Genomic DNA, 22,418 nt, shown 5'->3' with positions numbered 1-22,418 from the left:
GGCACTGTCTGTATTGTTTTTTTAAAATCTGGAACTGTTCTTCCCATTTTTAGATTTTATTTAACTCCTTTTAGAGGCCCCTGGGCGTTTCCTCTGATACAACTGCACACCTCATTTACTATCAGCTGCAGATTTGACGAGTTTACACTGGGTTCGTGAATTCAACTTATTAATAGGAACATTAAAGGCCCAAGAGCCGGTCCCTGGGGCACTCCACTCAGTACCCTCCCAAATCCTGCCCAACATTATTCCCTATCAGTGTCCATTGTTTCCCTTCCTTGAGCCAATATTTTATCCACCTCCAGGCCCCCCATTGCTTTCAGCTTTTGTAGCAGCTTTTAGAAACTATACTGAAGTATGTTTGGAAATCTAAGTGCACGATGTCCAGGATTTCCCACAATCCATAGGGACGTTGGTTCCTCAAAAAAGTTAATGTCAGACACGGTTTTCCATTTTGGCCATTATTAACTAGATTGCAACATAGGTAGTCCTCAAATATTCTTTTGATACTTCATTCTATTATTTCTCCAGCAACGGATTAATTGTTCCCAGATTAGAATAATTATTCTCTAATATTTATTCTCTAATACATCTGTTGCTGAAAGCCTCATCCATGTCTTTGATACCTCTCGATTGACTATTCCAACACACTCCTGGCCAGCTTCCCATGTTCTGCCATACGTAAACTGAAGGTGATCCAAAACTCGGCAGCCCGTGTCCTAACTCGCACCAAGTCCCGCTCACCCATCACCCCGTGCTCACTGACCTACATTGGCTCCCAGTTAAGCAACACCTCGATTTCAAAATTCTCATCCTTGGTTTCAAATCCCTCCATGGTCTCACCCCTCCCTATCTCTGAAATGTCCTCCAGCCCCACAACCCGACCCCAAGATATCTACGCTCCTCTAATTCTGTCCTCTTGAGCATCTCTGATTATAATCACTCAACCATTGGCAGCTGTACCTTCTATTGCCTGGGCCCTAAGCTCTGGAATTCCCTGCCTAAACCTCTTCGTCTCTCTTGCCGCCTTTAAGACGCTCCTTAAAACCTATCTATTTGACCAATGTTTTGGGCCTCTTCTCTAATTTCACCTTGTGGCTTGGTGTCAATTGTTTTGTCTATAATACTCCTGTGAAGTGCCTTGGGACATTTCATGAGGTTGAAGGCGCTATGCAAATACAAGTTGTTGTTGTTGTATATTCATTGGGATGCGGCTGACTTCTTGCCAGGGCTTGAGCAGCCACGTCTCATTAGGGCTCTCCGACCAGTCCTTCAGTCTCCTGGAGCGTAATGCTCGGTTCAACTGCGTTCTGGCCGTCAGTATTTAACATCATGCTCTCCTCGTGTTCTGCTCTTGACATTTCCACTATTTTTTGAATGTGGGTATGACGTTGACTTGCTTGCACTTTAGCTGGGCCTCCTCAGCATTCAGGTAATGCACCCCTGATGATTCTTGTGAGTATATTTGTGACTGTATGTTCTACATTGAAGAATTAGAGTTTATGCATTACGTGCTCAAACTCTAATATTGCTTTGCAACATCTAAAAAAAAACAATAAAATGCAAGGAAATGAAAAGAGGTCAGGCACTTCCCTGCAGAGAAGACGGGTAAGACGCCCTCAGGCTGCTCTGGTGCACCTCCTGCCAGTCTGTTCATACCAGCGGAAGCACAGGCCTGCCAGCAAGTTGCCTGCCTGCTCCCTTGACTAGGGAGGAATATGCAACAATGGGAAACCTACAGAATGGATGATAAATCAATCTGAATTTTTAATTAAATGACGTGAAACATTAATGTCCCTATGGAAAAACGCAAGCGGTTCTCCCGTTACTTTCTTAGTCCCTGTCACCTGCTCACTGCTCCTTCTCCTGATGTTCATTAAAATGTTATTTCAACACTAATACATTATGACATGCAACTTGCATTAAAGGTGAGTGGTGGTGCTGCAATCTTGACCTCCAACACACTATGCCACACTGAGAGAGGTTAGTTCGCTCAATTCTCCGCGTAGCAACTTCCCAATCTTAAACTATACCAGTGGAGATGATGACAGCCAAAGCACAGCAGTTTGACCACCTTCAAGGGGATTCAGAGAATGGTTGACCCTGCTGTTGCACCTTCTGCCACAACTAGCTCAACAGACCTGGGAGCAGGCTGTGTGACTGTTCTCTCAGTTCCACTATGATGCACATGGCTGTGGAAAAGTAGAAAATAATTTTCTGGGAAATTAAAAGGAAATCTGGATGAGATGTTCATTTATTAAATTTCAAAGCTAACCAATTCTCCCAACATATTGGTGCTATTGCTTTCCCAATCAAAGTGGTTGCAATTAAAAAAAAATAATTCTTAGAATGTGAGCATCGCCGGCAAGGCTGGCATTTTTTTGTCCATCCCTTGTTGCCCTCAAGATTGTGGTGGTGGGCCTTCTTCTGGAACTGCTGCAGTCAGTGTGGTGAAGCAACCCCGCACAATGGTGTTCGGTAGGAAGTTTCACAGTTGAGTGATCCATACGGTTTGATTCTTGTGGGGGTTTTTTTTTACAACTGAGTGGTTTTCTAGGCCACTTCAAAGGGAAGTTAAGAGTCAACCACATTGATGAGGGATGAGAGTTAAAAGCGGATAAGCCAGACCGGATAACGATGATGAGTTAATTTTCCTAAAGGACATCAGTAAACTAATTGGGATTTCAGGTCAATCGGACAACTTTGTGATCACTTTTACTGATACCAGCCATTTAGTGCCAGATTTTTTTAATGGAATTCAAATTCGCAAACTGACATGGTGGAATTTGATCTCACATTCTTTACAAGAGGTCCAGACCTCTGGATAACGAGTCCAGTAAAGTAACAATTATACCACAGTACACTGTAAACTATGCTACAATTCCCTGCAATGACTGAGAATTGCAGGACTCTCATGGAAATTAATTCAGTTTCCCACATTAAATTAAAGGAAGCAGGAAAGGAGACAGACTGCATTAGTTAAAGTGTCAGTCCATTTAGGACTGAAAGCAGGCAGCCTGGCACTGGCTGCGTTTAGCACAGCCCAATTTTACAAAGGGGGCTAATACAGGCCTTAAGCCCCTTACTTGCAAGTGCAAAGGGTCTAAGCCTGGTTCAGGCCTGAGCCCTCGACGCCTGTTTTTCTGCTTTTAACAATAGGCTGGGCAGCGCACCTCCGCACGCGTTCCAACTGCCATATTGGATGCTTATGTGGCTTAAAAAATGGGCACAGCAGCATCGAATTTCTAGGCCCCCATCTGTTAAAGTGGGTACCTGTCCTGCTGGGCTCCACTGTGGAATTTAGAGACTCAGTTGTGGAAATGCACTCTTTATCTAAAGTACACATATAGGGCCCAAGTTTCGACACGATGAAAAACGGGCGCCCCTCCGAGCAGGGCGCCCGTTTTTCGCGCCTAAAACGGCGCCTAAAAAAAAAAATTGCGATTCTGGAGCGTTCTGCAGCTCCTTGTCTGTTTGGCGCGGCGCCTGGGGGGGGGCGGAGCCTACACTCGCACCGATATTGTAAGTGGGAGGGGGCGGGTACTATTTAAATTAGTTTTTTTCCTGTCGGCAACGCTGCGCGTGCGCGTTGGAGCGTTCGCGCACGCTCAGTGTGAAAAAAACATTGGCACTCGGCCATTTTTGTAGTTCTTTGTAGCTGTTTAATTTTTGAACATTTTTTTCATAAAAGCACATTAGCACTTGCAGCCTTCTCACTGTCTCCTCCCCCACCACCCCCGCGGGAAGAACGGGCGCCTCCTCTCCCCTACCCCCCCCGCGGGAAGAACGGGCGGCTCCTACCCCCCCCCCCCCGCGGGAAAGAACGGGCGCCTCCCCCCCCCCACGGGAAAGAACGGGCGCCTCCTCTCCCCTCCCCTCCCCCCGCCCCCGCGGGAAGAACGGGCGCCTCAGGCTGACTGCAGAATTCTCCGTGCCTGAAGCACTTTCACACAGGTAGGAAGATGGTTTATTTAATCTTTTCTTTGCTTATAAATGTTTATTCAGGTTGGATTTATTTGTATAATATTTGTAGAAGTATAAATAAGGATTTATTGTAGAATTTAATGACTTCCCTTCCCCCCTCTCCCCCCTCCCCCCCCCCCACCTCGTTCTGGACGCCTAATTTGTAACCTGTGCCTGATTTTTTAATGTGTAGAACAGGTTTTTTCAGTTCTACAAAAATCTTCACTTGCTCCATTCTACTTTAGTTTGGAGTACGTTTTCACTGTGGAAACTTTCAAATCAGGCGTCAGTGGCCGGACACGCCCCCTTTTGAAGAAAAAATTCTGTTCCAAAGTCGAACTGTTCTACCTGACTAGAACTGCAGAAAAGAAAATGTGGAGAATTGCGATTTCCAAGATAGTCCGTTCTCCACCAGTTGCTCCTAAAAATCAGGCGCAAATCATGTGGAAACTTGGGCCCATAGACCCACATTTCTAACTCCCATCAACCGCACACCTTTGTAATATAAAAGTGCCTAAACTACAGTTATTTTTGATCTCCCAAATGTTATGTGGAGAATTCATATACAGATTCACTGGAAATCTGAATGAGGTGGAACTTCTTCAGCAAATCAACAAATTACTTCTCAAGAAGCTGAATGCATATTTAGTAAGTGCTTCTTTTCAATGATTACTGCAGCAAAATAATAGATTACTTATTTCAATAACATCCAATTACACAAATAAATGGTTGCTAGCTCGAGTTCATATTGCTAACTGTAACTCCAATGCCTCATTCTTTCCACTTACTAATTTTCTTATTTACACATTGCTTTATGTTTAATATTGTTTGCCAGCCGAGAGTTAGGTTGGTTAAAAACCAATTAAATAGCTTCTTCAGAAAACAAAATGCAAATGAACTCTACATGAACATTGTCCGCGACAGCGGCCAAGGACTGCCACATTGTACTGAGTACCATTATCATAAACCAAGTAAACAACTCCACCTCACAGAAGCTACAAGAGTATAATTTATAGTGCCTGTTTGGTGGAATGATTACCAACACTTGATTCAGGCCCGTATAAATCAAAGGCAAAGGGATTCGGACAATTCCTGCTTTGTGCACAGCATTTAACACACAACAATTTTACCTGCTCTGTTCTGACAAACCAGTCAGTACCCATTACTAACAATTGGAATCTTACTTGTGTTAATCCCTTGTACAAGAATTTTTATAGAAATTGTTTGAAAAATAATGGCCGAGCTCACGTTATTAGTGCATGATAAACCCAGCAATTTGTGACGAGGTAGAAATATGGCATGAGTTGTGAATTGCTAAAATTTGCAGGACAATTTGCGCCACTCCAATGTTGGCCTCGCAAAAGTGAGAGTTTGCCGTCAATCTCCCGCCTCCTGCCCCCCCCTCCATGATTGTCACAAAATTGTTGGATTTGCGCCAAAAATACAAATGCATCGCGCCACAGCCATTTAGGGCTGGTATTTCCTGATGTAAGGACCCTGTTCATGATTTATGGTCCTGGCAGAAAGGGAATAGTTGTAACAGTCTAGTCTCACTCCAGCAGATCGTGAATTGTTCCCAGATTTTTACTAAATTTAAAATTTTGAAATATTTTTCTTATTTTCCTTTCTGTCTCTTTTTTTTCTCTCTTTTAATCCAATCTTTATTTCCCTCCCTTTATTTCCCTTTCTGTATCTAACTTCACTCTAATTCACCCTATTTCCTCTCTGCCATTTCCTCTGTTTCTTTCTCTACCCTTAAATTTCATTGATTAAGGAAATAGACTTTTGGACCCAATGTTGATGAAGTCCCGTTTGTATTTCCAGCATTCAGCAAAAATAATCTGAAGGGTGAGGTAAAAAATAACAGCACTCCCTACGAGGTGTGCCGGTCCAGCGATTTCTGGGTCATTGGATCTTTAAATATATCACAATTTTAAAAATATATTATATATATTATTGAAACTGATTTCTTAATTGATCGATAATATATTAAAAGTCTTGCATATAGTGCCCACTTCCTGTAGGTGTTATATATATTCCCACCGCATTTTCTCTGTGTTGTGAACAATTTTATTGTTACCAAACACAATACACCCATTTAAAAAAAATGTTGTTCCTAATACCAAAGTACACTTGACTACAATCCACTTACCCAGAGGATTCAATTAAAAAACACAAAATTATTAATTTCACCATTTATCAGTACATCATTCACAAACTTCTACCATGTCCTCCGACCTATCATGGAGAGCATATACAAACAAGATTACTTAAAAAAAAACATGAGTTACTGTAAGTATAATATTTCAGTCTGGATAACTTTCAAATAAATCATAGCTAGATTGGCTTTAGAGATGCTTTCTGCATATTTGAATGTCCCATCTCTCCCTCGAACCTGGTAATTGGATTGTAATGGTTACGATGATCTAAGGAGAAGGTCACCTACACCTTCTTGGTTTCAGTGAAAAAATTGTATTGCCTGTAGTCTACCAACATCACCCTTAATAAAATATCAACATAAAAGCAACTGTGTCCTTTTAGATGCAGTCATAACATTAGTGAAATTCAAGGAAGATATATCACTTTAATTAAAGCGGCCAATGTCAGTTAGGACTATTTTATTCCTTTTCTGAACAGCAAAAAAGTGACATAAAACCAGAGCATCAGACCATTCATCAACAGGAAATTAAGGCAATAGTTCGGAAGGACATTAGCTTGGATGATGTGGAATCTATATGGGTAGAGCTGCAGAATACCAAAGGGCAAAAAACATTAGTGGGAGTTGTGTACAGACCTCCAAACAGTAGTAGTGATGTTGGGGAGGGCATCAAACATGAAATTAGGGGTGCGTGCAATAAAGGTGCAGCAGTTATAATGGGTGACTTTAATGTGCACATAGATTGGGTTAACCAAACTGGAAGCAATACGGTGGGGGAGGATTTCCTGGAGTGCATAAGGGATGGTTTTTTAGACCAATATGTCGAGGAACCAACTAGGGGGGAGGCCATCTTAGACTGGGTGTTGTGTAATGAGAGAGGATTAATTAGCAATCTCGTTGTGCGAGACCCCTTGGGGAAGAGTGACCATAATATGGTGGAATTCTGCATTAGGATGGAGAATGAAACAGTTAATTCAGAGACCATGGTCCAGAACTTAAAGAAGGGTAACTTTGAAGGTATGAGGCGTGAATTGGCTAGGATAGATTGGCGAATGATACTGAAGGGGTTGACTGTGGATGGGCAATGGCAGACATTTAGAGACCGCATGGATGAACTACAACAATTGTACATTCCTGTCTGGCGTAAAAATAAAAAAGGGAAGGTGGCTCAACCGTGGCTATCAAGGGAAATCAGGGATAGTATTAAAGCCAAGGAAGTGGCATACAAATTGGCCAGAAATAGCAGCGAACCCGGGGACTGGGAGAAATTTAGAACTCAGCAGAGGAGGACAAAGGGTTTCATTAGGGCAGGGAAAATGGAGTACGGGAAGAAGCTTGCAGGGAACATTAAGACGGATTACAAAAGTTTCTATAGATATGTAAAGAGAAAAAGGTTAGTAAAGACAAACGTAGGTCCCCTGCAGTCAGAATCAGGGGAAGTCATAACGGGGAACAAAGAAATGGCGGACCAATTGAACAAGTACTTTGGTTCGGTATTCACTGAGGAGGACACAAACAACCTTCCGGATATAAAAGGGGTCGGAGGGTCTAGTAAGGAGGAGGAACTGAGGGAAATCCTTATTAGTCGGGAAATTGTGTTGGGGAAATTGATGGGATTGAAGGCCGATAAATCCCCAGGGCCTGATGGACTGCATCCCAGAGTACTTAAGGAGGTGGCCTTGGAAATAGTGGATGCATTGACAGTCATTTTCCAACATTCCATTGACTCTGGATCAGTTCCTATGGAGTGGAGGGTAGCCAATGTAACCCCACTTTTTAAAAAAGGAGGGAGAGAGATAACAGGGAATTATAGACCGGTCAGCCTGACATCAGTAGTGGGGAAAATGATGGAATCAATTATTAAGGATGTCATAGCAGTGCATTTGGAAAGAGGTGATATGATAGGTCCAAGTCAGCATGGATTTGTGAAAGGGAAATCATGCTTGACAAATCTTCTGGAATTTTTTGAGGATGTTTCCAGTAGAGTGGACAAGGGAGAACCAGTTGATGTGGTATATTTGGACTTTCAGAAAGCTTTCGACAAGGTCCCACACAAGAGATTAATGTGCAAAGTTAAAGCACATGGGATTGGGGGTAGTGTGCTGACATGGATTGAGAACTGGTTGTCAGACAGGAAGCAAAGAGTAGGAGTAAATGGAGACTTTTCAGAATGGCAGGCAGTGACTAGTGGGGTACCGCAAGGTTCTGTGCTGGGGCCCCAGCTGTTTACACTGTACATTAATGATTTAGACGAGGGGATTAAATGTAGTATCTCCAAATTTGCGGATGACACTAAGTTGGGTGACAGTGTGAGCTGCGAGGAGGATGCTATGAGGCTGCAGAGCGACTTGGATAGGTTAGATGAGTGGGCAAATGCGTGGCAGATGAAGTATAATGTGGATAAATGTGAGGTTATCCACTTTGGTGGTAAAAACAGAGAGACAGACTATTATCTGAATGGTGACAGATTAGGAAAAGGGGAGGTGCAACGAGACCTGGGTGTCATGGTACATCAGTCATTGAAGGTTGGCATGCAGGTACAGCAGGCGGTTAAGAAAGCAAATGGCATGTTAGCCTTCATAGCGAGGGGATTTGAGTACAGGGGCAGGGAGGTGTTGCTACAGTTGTACAGGGCCTTGGTGAGGCCACACCTGGAGTATTGTGTACAGTTTTGGTCTCCTAACCTGAGGAAGGACATTCTTGCTATTGAGGGAGTGCAGCGAAGGTTCACCAGACTGATTCCCGGGATGGCGGGACTGACCTATCAAGAAAGACTGGATCAACTGGGCTTGTATTCACTGGAGTTCAGAAGAATGAGCGGGGACCTCATAGAAACGTTTAAAATTCTGACGGGTTTAGACAGGTTAGATGCAGGAAGAATGTTCCCAATGTTGGGGAAGTCCAGAACCAGGGGACACAGTCTAAGGATAAGGGTAAGCCATTTAGGACCGAGATGAGGAGGAATTTCTTCACCCAGAGAGTGGTGAACCTGTGGAATTCTCCACCACAGAAAGTAGTTGAGGCCAATTCACTAAATATATTCAAAAAGGAGTTAGATGGGGTCCTTACTACTAGGGGAATCAAGGGGTATGGTGAGAAAGCAGGAATGGGGTACTGAAGTTGCATGTTCAGCCATGAACTCATTGAATGGCGGTGCAGGCAAGAAGGGCCGAATGGCCTACTCCTGCACCTATTTTCTATGTTTCTATGTTTCTAACACCAGTTACTGAAAGACTCAAGCAGGGCAGGCAGGAATATCCCATCAGAATAGAAAGTCTTGTACTGCATTGGGAATGGGATGAACAATCTGATAGAAGCAATAACACATCTTGGTGTGTCAAGAAATGCTCAGCCATCATTACAATAAGCTAGTTCTCTCCATCGAAGCCAGGTTTATGAGATTATAAGCAAGACTACGAAGTTGTAGTTTTCATGAGTAAAATTGAATTGTGGAATGCGACCTCCAAGGCTCCCAAAATCCAATGCAGTAAAAATCCAATTTTAATTAGTTACCATTGGTTGGCCCAATTATAAACTGATGAAACTGCAGAATGAGATCCCAAGACATGTCAAATCTCTAGCACCTACTTAATAAAATTAGAATTTGATCTTTCTTATCAAAGTGGCCCTGGTTATCAGACACTGGAAGCCACTGGCAGCTTCAGTAAAAACCAGCACAGTCTGATGTTGACAAGATTTTCCCGCTCCCTCATATATCTGTGTGCATATCTTTACAGTGAAGTCACTTTATTACACACATTACCTCGGTACTAAGCATCCTGAACATAAAACTCGGCTCTTAATTGGTTACTGATACAATTGTTCAAAATGTGACTCAGCTGTAAACATATTTCTGCAGAAAAATTAAAACCCAAAGATGGGAATTGACTCACGCATGGTCAAAGGTGAAGTATTGTCTTCTTTGCCATCATTTTAAATAGTCAGTTTAAAAAGCTGAATCTAATATGGAATATTGGTTGTACTAAAAGCCTAGTGCAGTTAAACTCACTCCAACAACCATGTAATCCATTTTAGTCTTCTCTCGATATACCAGAGCAAACCTCACCTTAGGACAGATTAGATCAAACAACTTGTATCATGTACGTATTTGCATGCATGGACCATTGTGAGATTTTCATTTTCATAACAACTATCCAAATGATATTAACATTGGTAACTTAGCATCAATTAATGCTGAATGATTAATTTTCTGTTATGGACGTACAACTAGTCGGTTGCTAGTTTAAAATCGTCTAACCTCATATCACAGTCAGCTATTGAGATTTTCATCTCATGAGCCAGGGCTGAATTCAAACTCAGTCCGAGAAGTGAAAGTAGCCCCAGTATGCAACCTAATCCCCCTTCGATATAGTTTTAAAGAATATATTTTTTCTCATATTCTATGCTGTAAGACCTAAATTTACATGCTAGAGGGAACCAAGAAGATAAAGTACTGAAAGAAAATTACATTTCTCTATAGATCTTGTAGTACAAAAAGCAAATTAAGAACCTATAGTCCATGTTTGCTCAACAATGCAATAATGTAAAATAGATCACTGAAATATGGCTTTAAGTGCTCAAAAGTAGTTTTCCAAGAGAAAAAATAGGCAAACCAATGTTATACTCATGATCACAATGACTATAGATATTGATAATGTTCTGGTCAATGGTTTTTATCAGCACTGCAGAATACTGCTGTTCAGCACAAAGTTTGTGGCTCAGTAACTGAAATCAATAAACATGGAAGTGCAATACATATAGTGTGAACTGAATATACTCCTTGCAATTCTACAAAACTAATGGGATTACAGTAATTAATAAAAAACCTTAATCCAGCACAGCACATAAATGTTCACAACAGTCCTCAAAGCATACATCATCAATCATTCATTTCAGTGTTAGTTAGTGTTTCTACAATTGGTACATGCAGGGCTTTATACAAATCTAATCATAGAGCAGTAAGAAGATCTAACCAGTCTAAGCTACAAATACTAGCAGCGTGAAATCAGGAGAACAGAGCAGGCAGGTGGAGAAGATCATGCAGTGATGACAGACCTTTGGAGGGAGGTCCATTTTTTGGTCAGGAGACATAACGTAAGCGGCTTGCGTGTAGGCATAGCTTTTGTAGCGTTTAGAAGGTGAAGGAGTGCGCACGTGGCCTTGTGCGACACAGACTGTGATCTAAAAGGGGGAAATTGGGAAAAGCAGAGAAACATTGTGGAAAGAGTGTCAGCAAGTAGAGAGATGTAAAACTGAGTGGAGAAATCTTAGCAACAGCACAAGAAATCTACACAAAAATACTGCTCACAACCAATCTTTTTGTATTTTCCTCCAACACCACCAATGAAAGTTGGGATTGAAAATTCCTCCATCATTATCATCAAAACAGAGAAGACAATTCACATGAGAGAGACAACATGTCAACTTGTCTTTAGGTAAAACATATCAGCTTTTCACTGTCTGAGGCAGAATACCTCACTTCTGTATGACACTCCATCCAGCATCCTTGCTGAAAGTGAATTTACCTTAATGTTAGTGGGTAACTGTTAGTGGGACACTGCTGAATCTATCAGGTAATTACTAGCATTTCTAAAACTGTAAGTTTATATCAAATGAAGTAAGTCTTAACCAATCAAAAACTCTTAAACGTGATCACCTAACTGAAAGGAGTTAGATGAAGTCCTTACTACGAGGGGGATCAAGGGGTATGGCGAGAAAGCAGGAAGGGGGTACTGAAGTTGCATGTTCAGCCATGAACTCATTGAATGGCGGTGCAGGCTAGAAGGGCCGAATGGCCTGCTCCTGCACCTATTTTCTATGTTTCTATGAATGAAGTCACTGGTTTACAAGAATGCTCATTATATCAGTTTACAGAAAATTAAAGTACATGTTAATGTATGCACTTTTTGAAAATGTAATATTAATCTTGGGCCTACAGAAGCTTTTACAGTTCTAGTGAAAGACTTGAACATATAATCTAGTCAGTCAGGTGTCCTGGCCAATAATTATTCCTCAACCAACTGCACTAAAAAAAAACAAATGATTTGATCATCTATCTCACTGCTGTTTGAGGCCGTGCTGTGTGTAAATGTTCTGCCACATTTGCCGACATTACAACAATAATTACACTTTGAAATATTTCATTGGCAGGAATGTGAAACACGCTATATAAATGCAAGTTCTCTGCCCATTATTATTTGGCTGGGGAATTTTTTCCAGAGTACTACACTGGATAGCTCTTTTTCGGCCGGCACAGACAAGACGGGCCAAATGGCCTCCTTCGGTGCCATAACTTTCTATAATTCTAATCATACACACACTGTATCTGTAAAAACTGCACCAAATATATTTAATAAACTTCTTCAGTTTAAGATTGCTCTGGACAGAGTGATGTTCTAACATAGGAGCCAAACCATACTGCAGCACAGAACAGCTACACAAGGCTTATTCCACTACATTTTCAATCGCTAGCATATTAGTAGCAGAAGTCAGGTACACATTCACACAGAGGCAAAGGGGACTGGTCAAGAATTATCTCTTGTCCACTAGTGACCAGTTCAAAGCAACAGCACAAGACTTCTGGAAGCCCATCACCGACAATCCCCTCGACTGGTTAGTGTGTAATCGCTAGATGGTGGCAGAGAGAAGAGTGGAAGTTTATCCTCAAAGGAATTTTGAGTGTCTCTGTACCAGTCAATGTGCCATAAATTATTTTAGTATATTCAAAAATATTACATCAATAATAAAACCTTAGTCTCATCATCCCCTGTGCAATTAGTACAAGAGTTCTGATCTCAATTTAAAAGGCTTTTCTTTGACTTTCAATTAGAAACACTGCTCACTAAGAGCTATATTCTTCTCTTTTGTTAAGACGCATACTAACAAATCACAGGAATGTGTCATTTTGAAATGTGAACTTTTTGATCATGTTAGTGGGAATGAAAAAGAAAGGTAATCATACCCCACCTGTAATAATGATCCTTGAACACATCTCAAGCAGCTAACGAGCCACTTAACCAGTATAAGTGATGAAAAGATTGCTCATGCGGCTATGGAGTGTAATATTGGAGCAAAATGGCTCAGCATCACTTCTGAGAAGCTCATTTTAACCATGAGCCATTGTATGTGCATATTCACTACAATTACTGCCACAGGCCAGAGTGAGAGAGGTGCATATTACAACTGTATTGATTTTTTTTGATAATTTAACATTTTTCAAATGGCTTAAATGAATCAAATTTTGGATGAGGTGCTGGATCCTCCTGAAGAAGAGTTGGATCCAGCAGCAAATACATATACTGTATAATCAGTCGAGCTGTACAGAGCCTGTCTCACAACCAACCATTTCAATGAACCCTTTGCCCCCATGAATCTTAATGAAAGGAAAGCCCCATCACCTGCACCACAGAAAATATAACTCCTAGAAGTTACTGGCCAGGAGCATCTGCGGAGTGCACACGAGCAACAGCAGCCTTTCACCAGCTCTGCCAAAGCCACTGGGCAGCACCTCAGAGGGCTGGTCAAGTTAGTAAGCCTTCATTTAAGAAAAGCACTAAGGATTGATCACTTGGGTGGAAAAAGAATTCACTACGATATTGTGTTTGGAATTAAACTTTATCACATTTGGGACTTTAGATTATAGTTCATTTTCATCACAGCTTGTTAATCTGCATTATCAGAATGTCATTGACATAGAGGGTGGGCGAATGGTGTCAGCCTTGGCTCAATGGCCATACTCCAGTTTCTGAGTCAAAAGGCTGTGAAAGTCAAAGTCCCACTCCAGAGACCGGAACACATAATCCAGGCTGACATTTCAGTGCAGAAATGAGGGAGCAATGCCCCATTGGAGGTGCCATCTTTCAGATGAGAGTTAAACAGTTAAAAGAACCCACGGCACCATTTTAAAGAACTGGGGAATTTTGGCCAATATTTATACCTCAACCAACATCACTAAAATGGATCGGGGCCGAAACTGCCCCCTTTCGTAAGCTCCATTACCGCCTCTATCCATATCAAAGAGGTGGTAATGGAGCAAATAGGCCTTACCGACCGGGGGCAGATGAAGGGGCCGACCCATCCTAAATTGCCTCCTGGGCCGGGAGCGGCGGGAGTGGGTTTTTGCGCCGGCCGTACATGCTGACCCCCTTTCTGACCGGTGGTGACCCCTTTCTGACCCCCACGTGAAATTGCCCCACGGGAGCAGCGCCGTCACCAGTCGATACCACTGACAGTTTTCCCCTGTGTGAAACTGTGTGTGGCTGGATGGCGCATCCGCCCTTAAAGGGAAGGGCCCGCTGCCGGCGCCTCCATTTTCTTTCAATTGTTGGCCAGCTCCGAGGTCAGCCTGACAATGGTGGTCACGGGTTTGGGGCCAGCTGCCAACAGGCAGCTCGGTATCCCCTCTTGCCTGGCCGAAACCCTCCCTGGTGGCACAGTGGGCCTAACTAAACCCCATGCAGAGTTCGCAGCGGCACGCCCCTTTAACTGAAGAGGAGAGACGTTGTGGTATGTCAGTACGACGCGGCATGTCCGCATCACGCTAACGCGCTGATGACACATTGAGGCGGTCAAACCGTGGAAAGGGCACTTCCGCCCCTCAATACCGCCCCAACCGGAAATACAGAACAAAGACCTGAATATTGGCGCAAGATCCGCTCTAGGGATTGGGGCGGGGAAAAAACGTCAAGATCGGTAAGTGCACTTACTTTTTGGTCAGGAGTCAATTTTGGCCCCCATCATCTCTTCATTTATTTCATTCAATTTGTGGAACCTGGCTGTGTAAAAATTGGTTGCCATGTTTCCTGTAAGTACTCCTCAAAATATACTTCATTGGCTGTAAGACACTTTGTGACATGCTGAGATTGTCAAAGGCGCTATACAAATGTAAGGTCTTCTTCTTAAATATTTTTTAATGTAGAATCAAGGAAGTGCTGAAGGAGTAACAAGAATTGTTAATGCTGAGGGCATTTTATGACTTCTCAGATAAGGGGATTGAAAGGGACACCGAGAGCTCTTTCAATGGCTCCCTGACCTATCAAGTTGCAATGAGCTGTGCTGCCCTTCCTTCTGGTGGTTCTCGCAGGCCATTCTCCAATTCTTCCTCTTCTTGCTGCTGTGCCTCTTTCAATTCCAGACCTCTTTGTATGGCCAGGTTGACAAGTAAATGACAATGATGCAGCCCACTTTCATGGCCCTAGGTTTGATCGTGCACTGTGTCAAGCTAGTTAACCTCTATGTGGCAGTGGTGGGGACCTCAAGTTGGCCTCAGCACCCACAGGTTAGAGATGGGGAAAGTTGGCCAGAGTTACCATTCCTAAACATTATACAGTAACCCCTGTTGGAAATGCATATATGGGATCAGGTGCCAGAATTGGGTTTGGCTGTGATAACACTATGAGAAACAGCCTGAAGACACTCACTGTCTCGGCTCGCGCTAGAACGGCCACTTTTATAAGGTACAAGATCATTATGAGTTGTTTTTAAATGCATACATATAGACTTCAAAACTCCCCCCCACCCCTTCTAGACCTCAATTAATGTGACTTCACAACAAACACTCCAGAGGGCCCATTCCTGGAATCTTTCTGCTGAGGTCTCTGGCTCAATCCCCGTGTTGCCGCTGAAATTACCAAAACAGCGTGGAGCCCCACATTCCCCCTTGACCAACGCAAGCTCCCCTGTGGTCCCTGACCCAACCATCCTTTGGCATCAAAATTGCTGCCTGGACTGGGACCCCATTTTCCTCCTCAACTTGCTACAGGCATCCTGCTAAAGTCCTCTACTTGGGTTCCTTCCTGCCACTTAAAATTCTGGCTGGACTGCAGCCCTACAATCCTTCCACTCCAAGATCCATTCTTGAATCTCCTTGACTTTGTTACTTTGGTCTCTGACTCAGTTGTCCCCTTCCCTAAGCTCCCTGGCCCCAATGTCCTACTCCTGCTTAATTTCTTGCCAGCCTGATTTAAGATCAGATAAAAATGTCAGGCAGGAAAAGACCAGGACTACAGACGCGGTCCAGCTGCCTCCTGAAGGCATACAGAGTCAGCACCCACCGCGCCAGCCAGCAAGGCATTCTAGAGGCTCACTACTTCCAGGGCAAAGAATTACCGAACATTCAGTCTATTCCTACTCTTGCGTAGTTGAAACTCAAGTCCCTTGGTCCTCCTCAACCTGTCAAACTAGAATAATCTATCAATAGGCCCTTTCATTATTTTATAACCCTCTAACAGGTTGCTTCAAAGTCTACACTGCTCTAAATAAACAGACCAAGGGGTGGAAATTGCCCCCGGCCCAAAACGGGGCGCCCCCACTCCTTTTCGATGTTTTATACCGCAGCTGCCGTCAGGTCGCCTCTTGCGCAACATTCGGCTCCTTGTTTTTGTTTTTGTTTTGATCCGGAGGTCGGTCTTAATGGGGGTGGTGACGACACCGAAGGGGCAAAAACACGGCGATGACGGGAACTGAGGGGCGGAAGTTGGGGGCGGTGCGGAGTCACCCCCGCAATGACGTCATCACGGCACCACATCACCACGGTTCTCCCCTTCACTTAAAGGGGAGAGCCTCCGCACTTTTAAAACCCACGGGGCCACCAGGTAGGGTTTTGGCCCGCCCAGTGGCCCGGCACCCAAGAGGGGATGCCAGGTCTGCCTGTTGGCGGCCCGGCTGAACCCGGGGGCATATCTGTCGGGCCAACATGGCAGTTGGCCGACAAAAAAAAAACATGCCGGCCGTGGCAGAGTGCCCTCCCCTTTAAGGGAAGCCGCACCGCTTCTGCAACAGGCTACAGCCTCACTGGGGTCGGGGGCGCCGCCGGGACACTCGGGAGGGCAATTGGACTAGCAGCGGCCATTCCACGAAAAGTCGCCGGCCATTCCTCTCCGCAGCGTGGCCGATGGGGGTAACAGGCCTTAAGGAGAGGGGCAATTTCGCCCCCAAGTTTCATAAACCTATTTGAGTAGCTAAGGTTCTTTAAGAGAGGGATCATTCCCGTAATTCTTCTCTGAACCAGTCCCAAGGTCACGAAATCACCCACCGAATCTGAGCACAGTACTCCAGCTGTGGTCGAACCAGTAACCTGTATAATGACAGAATGGTGTCCTTTGATTTGTACTGAATGGTTCTAGTAATACAACCCAATACCCTGGTTAGCTTTAGCTAAAGCTTCTCTGCATTGGGTCCTGGGCCTTCAGCGATATGTGCAAATATCACCGAGGTTTTGTACTCTCGCAACCTCTTTCAGTATTGTTCCCTGCAAATGCTTGGTATACTTTGTGTTGGCCTTAGCAACATGCTTGACACTACGGGGCCGAAACTGCCCCCCTTTCTAAAAAGAGCGATTACTGCCTCTGGCAACGGTGTGGAAAGCAATCACCGCCTGGTCTGCGAGGTGGGGCCGCGATTTTGTAAATCACCCTCCTTTATTTTGGGAGTGGTGTACGGGACCGCCTCAGCCAGTCTTCCCGCCCCATTGGGCTCACACTGATCCATTACCGACCGGCGGTGACCCCCTTTCCGCCCCACGTGGGAAATTGCCCCACGGGAGCGGATCAGCCACCGCTCGGTGCCCCCCATCCCCGACAGATTTCCCCAGCTGGAAGCTTCTTGTGGCTGGGCGGCGTGTCCACCTTTAAAGGGGAGGGCACACTGCTGTGGCTGCCATTTTATTTTAATTGTCGGCCGACTCCGAGGTCGGCACAGCAATGGCAGCCACGGGTTCGTCTGGCAACCCCTCTTGAGTGCTTGGCCGCTGGCCCTGCCGAAACCCTCCCTGGTGGTCCAGTGGACCCAAATTAAGTAAATGCAGAGTTTGCAGCGGCCCTCCCCTTTAACTGAAGGGGAGGACGTTGAGACGCGTCAGTGCGGAGCTGACGAGTTGGAGCGGTGACTGACCCGACACAACAGCACTTCCGCTCCGCAGCCGCCTGGAACACCGCACCGACACCGAACAAAATAAAATCACCGCATTCTCCACCCCATCGGAGAAAAATAACGGTAGGTGCGCCCCGTTTAGGGCGGAGGGCAATTTCGGCCCCTACATTTATCCAAGTTAAGTTCCAATTGCCATTGTGTGGCCCATTCGCCTAGCACATCTAAATCTCTGCATTTGATTGCACCTCTGCACTGTTTTAACCCTTGCATGAATTTTGGTGTCCTCTGCAAACTTACTGACCAAAGTCCCAGTACCGCTGTCCAGGTCATTAATAAAGACAGTGAACAGTCGTGGGCCTCGGGTCAATGCCTGGGGGACACCGCCCTCTTGTCTGTACCTTCGGGCTGTTTTTTTCCCCACTTGCCCCTGTTGTACTTTTTTAGTTACTTTGCCTGTTATCCAGATTTTTTTAATAGCTCCAGTTGTACAGCTTTTTTTAAAATGCCCCTGTTCCACTGTTTCCCTCCTCGAAGAGCCCTATATATGTGCTGCCTTTTTTTTTCAAATGTATCTACTGTACTCCTTGGTTGGACTTTTTTTAAAAAAAAAGGACAGTTCCTTTAATTGATATCCCATTTTCTTCCTTGCTTTTTTAATAAAGTACAGGACCCCCAGTCCCCCGGACCTTTCCAATATGACCAATCTGCTGTGCATGTCTTTTTCAAACAGTTCTGTTGTGCTGTGTGCACATGACTTAAAATTACTGCAAAATGACTAACTACATTAATGCTTTCCAGCAACAGTTCTTACAAATTTAATACATAAAAATAAAGCTTTAGTAACATATTGAATGTCAAATTAAAATGGGAATTTACAACATTAATATGTTTTTGCATTCATTCTTAACCTACAGTCAATTCCCTTTTCATTCAGATACAGAAACACTCAGCGCATTTAAAATGCTTAATATGCATTTGCTGTAACCTATAGGGCTACGGACCAAGAGCTGGAAAGTAGGATGCAGCTGCATAGTTCTTTCGGCTGACACAGACATAATGGGCCCAATGGCCTTCTTCTGCTTTGTAAATTTCTATGATGCTATGATTCAGGTCTTGGACTAAGGCAGACTGTGCATAATGGACTGTTGTACAGAATTTGCAGCATTGGTTAGCTGTTCAGTTAATGCTTGTCGGACTTATTGTTAAGCCACATGCATGCGGATGACACTAAGTTGGGTGGCAGTGTGAGCTGCGAGGAGGATGCTATGAGGCTGCAGAGTGACTTGGATAGGTTAGGTGAGTGGGCAAATGCGTGGCAGATGAAGTATAATGTGGATAAATGTGAGGTTATCCACTTTGGTGGTAAAAACAGAGAGAAAGACCATTATCTGAATGGTGACAGATTAGGAAAAGGGAAGGTGCAACGAGACCTGGGTGTCATGGTACATCAGTCATTGAAGGTTGGCATGCAGGTACAGCAGGCGGTTAAGAAAGCAAATGGCATGTTGGCCTTCATAGCGAGGGGATTTGAGTACAGGGGCAGGGAGGTGTTGCTACAGTTGGACAGGGCCTTGGTGAGGCCACACCTGGTGTATTGTGTACAGTTTTGGTCTACTAACTTGAGGAAGGACATTCTTGCTATTGAGGGAGTGCAGCGAAGATTCACCAGACTGATTCCCAGGATGGTGGGACTGACCTATCAAGAAAGACTGGATCAACTGGGCTTGTATTCACTGGAGTTCAGAAGAATGAGAGGGGACCTCATAGAAACGTTTAAAATTCTGACGGGTTTAGACAGGTTAGATGCAGGAAGAATGTTCCCAATGTTGGGGAAGTCCAGAACCAGGGGTCACAGTCTAAGGATAAGGGGTAAGCCATTTAGGACCGAGATGAGGAGAAACTTCTTCACCCAGAGAGTGGTGAACCTGTGGAATTCTCTACCACAGAAAGTAGTTGAGGCCAATTCACTAAATATATTCAAAAGGGAGTTAGATGAAGTCCTTACTACTCGGGGGATCAAGGGGTATGGCGAGAAAGCAGGAAGGGGGTACTGAAGTTTCATGTTCAACTCATTGAATGGCGGTGCAGGCTAGAAGGGCTGAATGGCCTGCTCCTGCACCTATTTTCTATGTTTCTATGCACAATTTGAATTGTTTCTAGGGAAGGACTTTAAACATAAATAGCCAAGAGAGCCTAGATTAAAAATACATTAGGCGACCATGTTTATTTAATGGCTCCATAAGGAGCAGCTTCTAAAATAGCAAGTCTCAAGAGCAAGGGGCAATGCATCAAGAATGGACAGTGAAAGGCATGGTTTTAAAATACATGAGCAGAAAATCCATCTTGGGCGGTAGCAGAAAATAGGCGATAGCGAATCTGTAGCCCACTTTGCACTCGGCCCAAATTTATTTTCCATTGACTTCAATGGAGAATAAAATTGGATAGACTGCAAAACTGGCTGCCGATTTGTTTTCCCAAGATGAATTTTCTGCTGATATATTTTAAAACTGCGCTCACGATGAATTTATACCCCTATGTTCCTTTGTGTATATTAATGTCAAATTATTTTCAGGCAAGTCCTATTAATCCTTTATCTAATTAGCTCATGTTTCAGTGTCAGTTCCCAACTACGTGAACTCTATTTTATTCTTCCCACACATTTCACACAATTTTATTTTTCTTACCCTTCTGTAATGTTTCCGTATTATTCCAGTCAGATGTAAACACTCAGAGCTCCCTCCTAATGGACAATGTAATCAAAATTTCCACTAAATCGCAGCAGCAGTCACTATAAAGATTGACTGACTTATTTTGTGGTTCGAATACAACATATTTCACTTGAATATTTCTCAGAGGAATACATTATTTTGGAATGAAAATGCCATTACCATATCACACTTGCTGTCGTTTTTTAGGCTGTTATTCAAAATTGATGATAGGAATCCACGATACTTTGTTATGTTGTGAACAGGATAATTTTACATAGTTCTGAAAGAGTTAAGACTTAAAACTCCCATTCCAATTCCATTTCTGTTTTGTACAACTATCATTTATTTTGTTTGACTTTTGTTGTACTATGTGTTATCTCATCTACCTGTTAAGAAGAAATGCAAGGATGCCTATGAAAGCTACACAACTAATCCCTGATAAATGAAATGGTTACCATGGCAATGCAGCATGGCCTACCAGGAAACAAAAACACAATCTCAAAAATCTGAAGCACATCACTAACAACAAAAAGCAATTTTTCATGAAAATGTTAATGGTTATTTAAATTTTGTTTTTAATCTTACGTCCAGATACCAAGCAAGAATTTCTGGCCAGATATGCAAACTACTCTCGGGTCTCTGCCACAATCACTTTGCAACTACTGGTCAGTCCATGCAAACAGCCTTGAGTAATTTCTCCTGTTTTCGTTCTCACCTTGTGGGCAAAGCACCTAGCCGATTGGCCTACATCCAGACACCAACTTGTGGACAAACTATGAATCCATTTAATCAAACTTTTGAGGAGCTTAAAAAAATTCCTGTCTCAATTCACAGACTTGTGAATATGGAAATGCTGTGTGTTACTCTGACAAAAGCTTACGACACTTTAGTGTTCCAAATTCTCAGAATGCCAGCTTTGCAGACAATAAATCACGAATACCACATGCAAACTTTGAACATGCCTAAGACTCTCAGCGTTCAAAGGGTTAAGTGCAAGGATAGTGACTATTCTTGAAGCATACTTAACAGGTACTTTAGGTCAAGCTTTCAAATCATCACCTGCTGGGAGAAATGCTGCTTTTGCAGCATCTCTCTTTGTTCTTCCTGAGTGACCTTTGGCTGTCGTGGCAGGGTTTCAACTTCCTGGATGGCTTCAATGGTTACTTGCTGGGGCAGAACCTGGAAGAGCGACGTGATGTACATAATGATGGACTTCTTGTCCGGATGTGCAGTTGCAACGTCTGTAAAAAGAATTGTGTTTTTTTTTAAAAAGTGATTTGTTTACTTGCACTTCTAATGTAGAGAGATGCACGCTGTTACACAGCAAGCATCAACCAATCAACTCATCAGGAAGTAGGCAGTCTAATGAACAAGGCAATTTTAGTTGCATGTCCTCTAGAGACTAATTAGGACAATGTGAGATAGCTCGACACTTCAAAATATCAGACTTGCATACAAATGAAGTTGGTACATCATTTCATGATGGTTATTATTTTCTTTCCTCAGGCAAAGCCAATTCTGTCACCGTTCTTTGAAAAAGAAGCTGGCTGCAGACATTTCATATTTCACTGACTGTTATTATAAACAGACCTCACAGAAACAATTTGCCACACACTGAAGTGCCAAATCCTTTAAAGTTAAAGTGGGAATGTGGATCTGGGCTCGACATAACAATTACAATCACAATAAAAACAATTGAGAACAAATGTTCCTGAAAGCAT

General features: G+C 43.4%; 1 protein-coding gene across 12 annotated transcripts in view; it reads right to left on the bottom strand.

Moving 5' to 3' along the window:
- Positions 1-22,418, bottom strand: part of dmd (dystrophin) — a 2,299,423-nt gene that overhangs the window by 1,464,457 nt on the left and 812,548 nt on the right. For 10 of the 12 annotated variants that reach the window (XM_070893344.1, XM_070893337.1, XM_070893339.1 and 7 more), the window contains exons 8-9: positions 21,757-21,938; positions 11,177-11,302 (exon numbers count right to left, since the gene is read on the bottom strand). In XM_070893344.1, the coding sequence (XP_070749445.1) occupies positions 11,177-11,302; positions 21,757-21,938 (308 nt within the window). The remainder of the gene's footprint in view (positions 1-11,176; positions 11,303-21,756; positions 21,939-22,418) is intronic. The other 2 variants (XM_070893345.1, XM_070893349.1) reach the window with 1 other exon arrangement.

The sequence above is a fragment of the Pristiophorus japonicus genome, chromosome 11 (genome assembly GCF_044704955.1).
Source record: "Pristiophorus japonicus isolate sPriJap1 chromosome 11, sPriJap1.hap1, whole genome shotgun sequence".
In the NCBI taxonomy this organism is placed as follows: domain Eukaryota; kingdom Metazoa; phylum Chordata; class Chondrichthyes; family Pristiophoridae; genus Pristiophorus; species Pristiophorus japonicus.
Note: the sequence above shows the minus strand (reverse complement) of the source record. Positions and strands in the feature narration are given on the sequence as shown.